This window comes from Cibotium barometz, chromosome 64 (assembly GCF_041138505.1).
Source record: "Cibotium barometz isolate CiBa-2024 chromosome 64, ASM4113850v1, whole genome shotgun sequence".
NCBI classification, from domain to species: Eukaryota; Viridiplantae; Streptophyta; class Polypodiopsida; order Cyatheales; family Cibotiaceae; genus Cibotium; species Cibotium barometz.
The window spans coordinates 31408893-31419535 of record NC_141109.1 but is presented as its reverse complement, the minus strand read 5'-3'; the positions used below and the strand labels follow the sequence as shown (position 1 = coordinate 31419535).

General features: G+C 41.2%; 1 protein-coding gene across 1 annotated transcript; it reads left to right on the top strand.

The window, feature by feature from the left end:
• Positions 1 to 744: 744 nt before the first annotated feature.
• On the top strand, positions 745 to 1423 carry LOC147603532 (uncharacterized). The gene is made up of 2 exons (XM_086796976.1): positions 745 to 817; positions 1065 to 1423. The coding sequence occupies exons 1-2, from the start codon at positions 745 to 747 to the stop codon at positions 1421 to 1423; spliced, it is 432 nt and encodes a 143-aa protein (XP_086653102.1).
• The last annotated feature ends 9220 nt before the right edge of the window (positions 1424 to 10643 follow it).

The window sequence follows — 10643 nt, the reverse complement described above, 5'->3', positions numbered from 1 at the left end:
TTTGATGCTATCATTCGGTTGACACAATGAGGCCCACAGCTCAGGTATGAGGGAGAGACAAGGATCTAGTCATTATGGTCAGTCAGGGAGATGCTCTCGATGGTGCCGTCTTCCAGACTTTCCAAAGTCAGGATACATCTCACCTACATAGAGGCTGGACAATGCATGGGAGATTATTGCTAGATTGTAGCCTGGCACATTTGGAAGGCTAGATGCCATTTGAGGCCATTGAGGACACGGCGATGTAAGCAACACGGTGCATTTATAGGATTTGAAGTGATGTCATCCCCACCCTCATGGCCAATTGCCAGAATCCAAGTCTCTTCAAATGGTGTGGAGGAGAACAAGTGCAGCCAGTCTGTGAGAGTAGGATCATAGCATCTTTTTCACTGCCACTCATATGGGACCTTGTTGGTGGCACAAGGCACCTGAATGGTTGAGATTTCCCCTTGTTTGGTCTAAAATTATATAATTTTCATACTTCATAGAAGTCTCTTTTCTGGGGAAAAAAAAAGAAATTCTCAAAATGACTTACCATGCCATTGCTATTCCTTTACAGGTTAAAAGGAATCTGTCTGAGAGGATAGCTCACCTACTGGTGAAAGGATGTTTGAAATGTAGTCCCACTGATGGAACGTTATGAGAAAGTGATGTTTTGCCCTCATAAGGGTTTCATTATGCTCAGTTAAATGCTCCCATCATGATGAGGAGAGAATTGAAATGAGGTCTCCAACACCCCGCTAGATGGGGCTTGACAGAAGGATAATGGTAGGAGATAGACGAGAGGCAAAGACTGGCAGATGGGATAGGCATGCAGGCAATTCAACCTTTTGATGAGTAGGCTTAATCCAGTAGTCCAATAGGACCAAATGTAAAATACACTTCCAACTGTAGTGATGAGTTCAGATTGCAATTACAAATGCAATTCCTTATGCAAAGAAAGAAAAATGGTTGTGTACTTTTACATGTGAGCATGTGTTAAGAGCTCAAGCTGTGCAATCACAAAGTTAATGATAAAAATAAGTCAGTGGATATCTTTTGTGATGTTCTTTTGGCCTTTTCAGACTTGGAGGAAGCATTGAAGACTATAAAAGAACGAGGTTCACACAATGTGCAGCTTGTAGTTTTTGGCCATATGCATAAGATATTGGCTCACAACAGAGGTTTTCGGACTATGCTTGTTAGAGGGCCAGACAAGACTGTCTATTTGAATGCTACAGTAGTGCCTCGTGTGATAGATGTGAATACATGTGAGAGCACTAGTGGCAACCGTGGGCTACAAACCAAACGAAACTTCACTATTGTAGACTTGGCCTATGGACAAGTGGAGAAGGTGGCAGAGACATGGGTGGGAGTTGGGGATAATGTTTCTGTCGAAGAAGAGACCATTTTATATTCTTCTCATGGCCAACAACGTGTGTAATATGAGTAAATCAACGAGGAGGCCACCATACATGTTCTTGTGATGTGCAACAACTGATGAGTTAACAACATTGCTTATAATTTAGGAGTTTGTAAGATCACGTCACATGGCTTGGTCAAGCGAAACAGTGAGGCAGCTAGGGGCTTGTGTAACTCAGGCAAAGCCCACTGTTAAGATCCATACTAGCTATTGACAATTTATTATGATATAGTTATGGATGCTTGTAGCATGTGAAGGAATGTTCTATTTCTCTTACTGCATAATAAGAGCCTTAACTTCCTACACTGTGAGATCAACTTCTTTTACTCATTTAGGTATTTGATATTTGTTTCAATTGCTTGTGCTGATTAATGAGACTTTTTAACTGCTTTCCAATCTGGAGTGCACTCAGACGCAAGTTTCAACATATATGGACACAGCATAAGTCATTTCCTGTCTTCCACCATTTCATCTTCTCTCTCTAAACTTCAGTGCAAATATCTAGGTATCAAAGATTAGGAGTATGGTCACATTATCACAACCAATATTAGTCAAAATTTGATCAAGAAAATATTGATTAGAGAGTATATCAATGCTTTGTGCAAGACTAGTTTCTTTTAAGAACCGATTAGCCATGCCTTGGAGCCCTCAGCCCTCACTGCTGCAACAACAAATACTAATCTCATACTTCCTACAACTCATTTTAAAGCGCTCACCATTCAAACTTATCATCTCCACTAGCCTATTTCACAGCCTAATATGTTGCACCACCACAATTTATTGACCTCTTAGGCACACTACCCTTTGGTCATGTTTTTATCCTTATGCAGTCAAGTGTATGCTATTGTATTTGTTTTTTCGCTGTTAGGATGGCTCTTCCAAATCACCTCAAAGACACATGATAAGGCAAGGAAGCATAGTGTAAGAGAGAAACTCATATACTCATATACAATTTTTAGCTTTAAAAATATATATAAATGCCTATATGCATGCAAGCTTCAATGTAGACACTTGCCTTTAACATGTGTACTCATGAGTTGGTATGGGTGACTGTAAATTTTCCACTTTAAACAAGGTGTTGGGAGAATTGAATCATTGTTGCTAATAGCAAGGCCGGTTAGTGTTGGTTGCTGTTGTGCATTGTTTTACAATATCCACTATGCGCGCCATATCTACTCAATGACAAGATTGGTTACATTATCATATCACAAGCATATATGCCTTCTATCATCATAACTGGTTGCCACTCATGCAAAATGCACACAAAGAGCTTCAATTTGCACTTGTGTAAAGTGCATGTGAATTTCCAGAAAAATGGACTTCCATAGTGACAATTTCTTGCATGTTTCTATAGGCAATTGCATACATAAGCCCAATTACCTTTCAAGGCACATGTCACACTTCATGAGGATTGTTCCACCATTAAGATTAGATCTTACACCCTCTAAGGATCAAATTGGGTCCCTAGGTTATCCACAGCCAAGGTCAATCTTTCACATTTGTCACCTTAATGAGAGGGGGGATCAAGAGCTCAATTCTTGTTCTTTCATGAAATCAGTTCACATACTATTTTCATTTCAAAAAATGTTTCTCCTCTTTTAGAACTCATCACTTCTTTGAAACTTGATGGCTTTGAGAGGAGCTAACAACAAAACAAGCAACATTTAGTCTAGCCAAAGTCCCTTGTCATCTCCTTTTCAAGACCATGAAGGACAAGAAGCGAAAGGAGATTTACATTATTTGAGCTGAATTCATTTCTAGACTTAGACATATGAGGTCATCGGGATGATCACAAATGCTTGGAGCCTTTGGTTGTACAGCTTATGCCCTATCAGTTTGCATTGAGTGGGAGTGGAGGGATGCTACCAACATGATGAAAAGCATGCCCTTCTTTAGTTATTATGTGGAGAACACCAAGCGTTTGGTCTTGGGACACATTCAGAGAGTCCCTACTCATAGACCTTATTGGAAAGCTTATGGTATCCCACTTGACATTCATAGGACTTTTTGGAGGAGATTGTAGCACTCTTACAGGAGGACACATATATCTTCCTTTATATGGCATTCTCTACATGGTGGTCTTGTCATACCAACTAGTGGAGGTTGGTTGTCGGTGTTAGCCCATTATGTCCGAGATGTGCAGGAGCTTTAGAGATAGTCTAGCATTGCTTATGGGAGCAAAAAGAAGCACAAAGGATTTGAGCTATGATGGCACAGCTCCAAGGAAGGATGAGGAGGGATGCTTACATTTCTTTGATGCTATCATTTGGTTGACACAATCAGGCCCACAGCTCAGGTATGAGGGAGAGACAAGGATCTGGTCATTATGGCGAGTCAGGGAGATGCTCTTAGTGGTGCCGTCTTCTAGACTTGCCAAAGTCAGGATACATCCCACCTACATAGAGGGTGGACAATGCATGGGAGATTATTGCTAGATTGCACCCTGGCACATTTGGAAGGCTAGATGCCATTTGAGGCCATTGAGGACATGGTGTTGTAAGCAACACAGTGCATTTGCAGGATTTAAAGTGATGTCATCCCCACGCTCATGGCCAATTGCCAGAATCCAAGATTCCTCAATTGCTGTGGAGGAGAACAAGTGCAGCCAGTTTGTGAGAGTAGGATCATAGCATCTTTTTCACTGCCACTCATATGGGACCTTGTTGGCGGCACAAGGCACCTGAATGGTTGAGATTTCCCCTTGTTTGGTGTAAAATTATATAATTTTCATACGTCATAGAAGTCTCTTTTCTGGGGGGGAAAAAGAAATTCTCAAAATGACTTACCATACCATTGCTATTCCTTTGGAGGTTAAAAGGAATTTGTCTGAGAGAGGATAGCTCACTACTGGTGAAAGGATCTTTGAAATGGAGTCCCACTGATGGAACGTTATGAGAAAGTGATGTTTTTCCCTCATAAGGGTTTCATTATGCTCAGTTAAATGCTCCCATCATGATGAGGAGAGAATTGAAATGAGGTCTCCAGCACCCCGTTAGATGGGGCTTGATAGAAGGATAATGGTAGGAGATAGACGAGAGGCAAAGACTGGCAGATGGGAAAGGCATGTAGGCAATTAAACCTTTTGATGAGAGAGTAGGCTTAATCGAGTAGTCCATTAGGACTAAATGTAAAATACACTTTGAATTGTAGTGATGAGTTCAGATTGCAATTACAAATGCAATTCCTTATGCAAAGAAAGAAAAATGGTTGTGTACTTTTACATGTGAGCATGTGTTAAGAGCTCAAGCTGTGCAATCACAAAGTTAATAATAAAATTAAGGCAGTGGATAGTGCATGTGAATTTCGAGAAAAATGGACTTCCATAGTGACAATTTCTTGCATGTTTCTATAGGCAATCGCATACATAAGCCCAATTACCTTTCAAGGCACATGTCACACTTCATGAGGATTGCTCCACCATTACGATTAGATCTTACACCCTCTAAGGATCAAATTGGGTCCCTTGGTTATCCACAGCCAAGGTCAATCTTTCACATTTGTCACCTTAATGAGAGGGGGGATCAAGAGCTCAATTCTTGTTCTTTCATGAAATCAGTTCACATACTAGTTTAATGAAATCAGTTCACATACTATTTTCATTTCAGAAAATGTTTCTCCTCTTTTAGCACTCATCACTTCTCTGAGACTTGATGGCTTTGAGAGGAGCTAACAAGAAACAAGCAACATTTAGTCTAGCCAAAGTCCCTTGTCATCTCCTTTTCAAGACCATGAAGGACAAGAAGCGAAAGGAGATTTACATTATTTGAGCTGAATTAATTTCTAGACTAAGACATCATGAGGGCCTGGGGATGATCACAGATGCTTGGAGCCTTTGGTGGTTGTACAGCTTATGCCCTATCAGTTTGCATTGAGTGGGAGTGGAGGGATGCTACCAACATGATGAAAAGCATGCCCTGCTTTAGTTATTCTGTGGACTCCCAAGCGTTTGGTCTTGGGACACATTCAGAGAGTCCCTACTCATAGACCTTATTGGAAAGCTTATGGTATCCCACTTGACATTCATAGGACTTTTTGGAGGAGATTGTAGCACTCTTACAGGAGGACACATATATCTTCCTTTATGTGGCATTCTCTACATGGTGGTCTTGCCACACCAACCAGTGGAGGTTGGTTGTCGGTGTTAGCCCATCATGCCTGAGATGTGCAGGAGCTTTAGAGATAGTCTAGCATTGCTTATGGGAGCACAAAGAAGCACAAAGGATTTGAGCTATGATGGCATAGCTCCAAGGAAGGATGAGGAGGGATGCTTACATTTCCTTTGATGCTATCATTTGGTTGACGCAATCAGGCCCACAGCTCAGGTATGAGGGAGAGACAAGGATCTGGTCATTATGGCCAGTCAGGGAGATGCTCTCGGTGGTGCCGTCTTCCAGACTTGCCAAAGTCAAGATACATCCCACCTACATAGAGGCTGGACAATGCATGGGAGATTCTTGCTAGATTGCACCCTCGCACATTTGAAAGGCTAGATGCCATTTGAGGCCATTGAGGACACGGTGGTGTAAGCAACACAGTGCATTTGCAGGATTTGAAGTGATGTCATCCCCACCCTCATGGCCAATTGCTAGAATCCAAGTCTCTTCAATTGCTGTGGAGGAGAGTAAGTGCAGCCAATTTGTGAGAGTACGATCATAGCATCTTTTTCACTACCACTCATATGGGACCTTGTTGGCGGCACAAGGCGCCTGAATGGTTGAGATTTCCCCTTGTTTGGTCTAAAATTATATAATTTTCATACTTCATAGAAGTCTCTTTTCTGGGGGGGAGGGGGGAGGGAAAGAAATTCTCAAAATGACTTACCATGCCATTGCTATTCCTTAGGAGGTTAAAAGGAATCTGTCTGAGAGAGGATAGCTCACTACTACTGGTGAAAGGATCTTTGAAATGGAGTCCCACTGATGGAACGTTATGAGAATGTTTTTCCCTCATAAGGGTTTCATTATTCTCAGTTAAATGCTCCCATCATGATGAGGAGAGAATTGAAATGAGGTCTCCAGCACCCCGCTGGATGGGGCTTGATAGAAGGATAATGGTAGGAGATAGACGAGAGGCAAAGACTGGCAGACGGGACACGCATGTAGGCATATCAACCTTTTGATCAGAGAGTAGGCTTAATCCAGTAGTCTAATAGGACCAAATGTAAAGTACACTTTGAACTGTAGTGATGAGTTCAGATTGCAATTACAAATGCAATTCCTTATGCAAAGAAAGAAAAATGGTTGTGTACTTTTACATGTGAGCATGTGTTAAGAGCTCAAGCTGTGCAATCACAAAGTTAATGATAAAAATAAGTCAGTGGATATCTTTTCTGATGTTCTTTTGGCCTCTCCAGACTTGGAGGAAGCATTGAAGACTGTAAAAGAATGAGGTTCACACAATGTGCAGCTTGTAGTTTTTGGCCATATGCATAAGATATTGGCTCACAACAGAGGTTTTTGGACTATGCTTGTTAGAGGGCCAGACAAGACTATCTATTTGAATGCTGCAGTAGTGCCTCGTGTGATAGATGTGAACATAGGTGAGAGCACTAGTGGCAACCGTGGGCTACAAACCAAACGAAACTTCACTATTGTAGACTTGGCCTATGGACAAGTGGAGAAGGTGGCAGACATGGGTGGGAGTTGGGGATAATGTTTCTGTCGAAGAAAAGACCATTTTATATTCTTCTCATGGCCAGCAAAGTGTGTAATATGAGTAAATCAACGAGGAGGCACCATACATCTTCTTGTGATATGTAACAACTGATGAGTTAACAACATTGCTTATAATTTAGGAGTTTGTAAGATCACGTCACATGGCTTGGTCAAGCGAAACAGTGAGGTAGCTGGGGGCTTGTGTAACTTAGGGAGAGCCCACTATTAAGATCCATACTAGCTATTGACAATTTATTATAATATGGATGCTTGCAGCATGTGAAGGAATGTTCTATTTCTCTTACTGCATAATAAGAGCCTTAACTTCCTACACTGCGAGATCAACTTCTTTTACTCATTTAGGTATTTGATATTTGTTTCAATTGCTTGCTGATTAATGAGACTTTTTAAGTGCTTTCCAATCTGGAGTGCACTCAAACGCAAGTTTCAACATATATGGACACAGCATAAGTCATTTCCTATCTTCCACCATTTCATCTTCTCTCTCTAAACTTCAGTGCAAATATCTAGGTATCAAAGCTTAGAAGTATGGTCACATTATCACAACCAATATTAGTCGAAACTTGATCAAGAAAATATTGATTAGAGAGTATGCCAATGCTTTGTGCAAGACTAGTTTCTTTTAAGAACCGATTAGCCATGCCTTGGAGCCCTCAGCCCTCACTGCAACAACAAATACTAATCTCATACTTCCTACAACTCATTTTAAAGTGCTCACCATTCAAACTTATCATCTCCACTAGCCTATTTCACAGCCTAATATGGTGCACCACCACAATTTATTGACCTCTTAGGCACACTACCCTTTGGTCATGTTTTTATCCTTACGCAGTCAATTGTATGCTATTGTATTTGTTTTTTCCCTGTTATTATGGCTCTTCCAAATTGCCTCAAAGATACATGATAAGGCAAGGAAGCATAGTGTAAGAGAGAAACTCATATACTCATATACAATTTTTAGCTTTAAAAATATATATAAATGCCTGTATGCATGCAAGCTTCAATGTAGCCACTTGTCTTTAACATGTGTACTCATGAGTTGGTATGGGTGACTGTAAATTTTCCACTTTAAACAAAGATGTTGGGAGAATTGAATCATTGTTGCTAATAGCAAGGCCAGTTAGTGTTGGTTGCTGTTGTGCATTGTTTTACAATATCCACTATGCGCGCCATATCTACTCAATGACAGGATTGGATACATTATCATATCACAAGCATATGTGCCTTCTATCATCATATCTGGTTGCCACTCATGCAAAATGCACACAAAGAGCTTCAATTTGCACTTGTGTAAAGTGCATGTGAATTTCGAGAAAAATGGGCTTCCATAGTGACAATTTCTTGCATGTTTCTATAGGCAATTGCATACATAAGCCCAATTACCTTTCAAGGCACATGTCACACTTCATGAGGATTGTTCCACCATTAAGATTAGATCTTACACCCTCTAAGGATCTAATTGGATCCCTAGGTTATCCACAGCCAAGGTCAATCTTTCACATTTGTCACCTTAATGAGAGGGGGGATCAAGAGCTCAATTCTTGTTCTTTCATGAAATCAGTTCACATACTATTTATATTTCAGAAAATGTTTCTCCTCTTTTAGCACTCATCACTTCTTTGAGACTTGATGGTGGCTTTGAGTGGAGCTAACAAGAAACAAGCAACGTTTAGTCTAGCCAAAGTCCCTTGTCATCTCCTTTTCAAGACCATGAAGGACAAGAAGCGAAAGGAGATTTACATTATTTGAGCTAAATTAATTTCTAGACTTAGACATATGAGGTCATCGGGATAATCATAGATGCTTGGAGCCTTTGGTTGTACAGCTTATGCCCTATCGCATTGAGTGGGAGTGGAGGGTGCTACCAACATGATGAAAAGCACGCCCTTCTTTAGTTTTTCTGTGGAGAACACCCAAGCATTTGGTCTTGGGACACATTCAGAGAGTCCCTACTCATAGACCTTATTGGAAAGCTTATGGTATCCCACTTGACATTCATAGGACTTTTTGGAGGAGATTGTAGCACTCTTACAGGAGGACACATATATCTTCCTTTATTTGGCGTTCTCTACATGGTGGTCTTGCCACACCAACCATTGGAGGTTGGTTGTCGGTGTTAGCCCATCATGCCCGAGATGTGCAAGAGCTTTAGAGATAGTCTAGCATTGCTTATGGGAGCACAAAGAAGCACAAAGGATTTGAGCTATGATGGCACAGTTCCAAGGAAGGATGAGGAGGGATGCTTACATTTCCTTTGATGCTATCATTTGGTTAACGCAATCAAGCCCACAGCTCAGGTATAAGGGAGAGACAAGGATCTGGTCATTATGGCTAGTCAGGGAGATGCTCTCAGTGGTGCCGTCTTCCAGACTTGCCAAAGTCAGGATACATCCCACCTACATAGAGGCTGGACAATGCATGGGAGATTATTGCTAGATTGCAACCTAGCACATTTGGAAGGCTAGATGCCATTAAAGGCCATTGAGGACACGGTGGGGTAAGAAACACAGTGCATTTGCAGGATTTGAAGTGGTCATCCCCACCCTCATGGCCAATTGCTAGAATCCAAGTCTCTTCAATTGCTATGGAGGAGAGCAAGTGCAGCCAGTTTGTGAGAGTAGGATCATAGCATCTTTTTCACTGCCACTCATATGGGACCTTGTTGGCGGCACAAGGCACCTAAATTGTTGAGATTTCCCCTTGTTTGGTCTAAAATTATATAATTAATAGAAGTCTCTTTTCTGGGGGGGGGGAAAGAAATTCTCAAAATGACTTACCATGCCATTGCTATTCCTTTGGAGGTTAAAAGGAATCTGTCTGAGAGAGGATAGCTCACTACTGGTGAAAGGATCTTTGAAATGGAGAACCACTGATGGAACGTTATGAGAAAGTGATGTTTTTCCCTCATAAGGGTTTCATTATGCTCAGTTAAATGCTCCCATAATAAAGAGGAGAGAATTGAAATGAGGTCTCCAGCACCCTGCTAGATGGGGCTTGACAGAAGGATAATGGTAGGAGATGGGAGAGGCATGCAGGCAATTCAACCTTTTGATGAGAGAGTAGGCTTAATCCAGTACTCCAATAGTACCAAATGTAAAATACACTTCCAACTGTAGTGATGAGTTCAGATTGCAATTACAAATGCAATTCCTTATGCAAAGAAAGAAAAATGGTTGTGTACTTTTACATGTGAGCATGTGTTAAGAGCTCAAGCTGTGCAATCACAAAGTTAATGATAAAAATAAGTCAGTGGATATCATTTTTGATGTTCTTTCGGCCTCTTCAGACTTGGAGGAAGCATTGAAGACTGTAAAAGAATGAGGTTCACACAATTTTTAGGCCCATCATGCCCGAGATGTGCAGGAGCTTTAGAGATAGTCTAGCATTGCTTATGGGAGCATAAAGAAGCACAAAGGATTTGAGCTATGATGGCATAGCTCCAAGGAAGGATGAGGAGGGATGCTTACATTTCCTTTGATGCTATCATTTGGTTGACGCAATCAAGCCCACAGATCAGGTATGAGGGAGAGACAAGGATCTGGTCATTATGGCCAGTCAGGGAGATG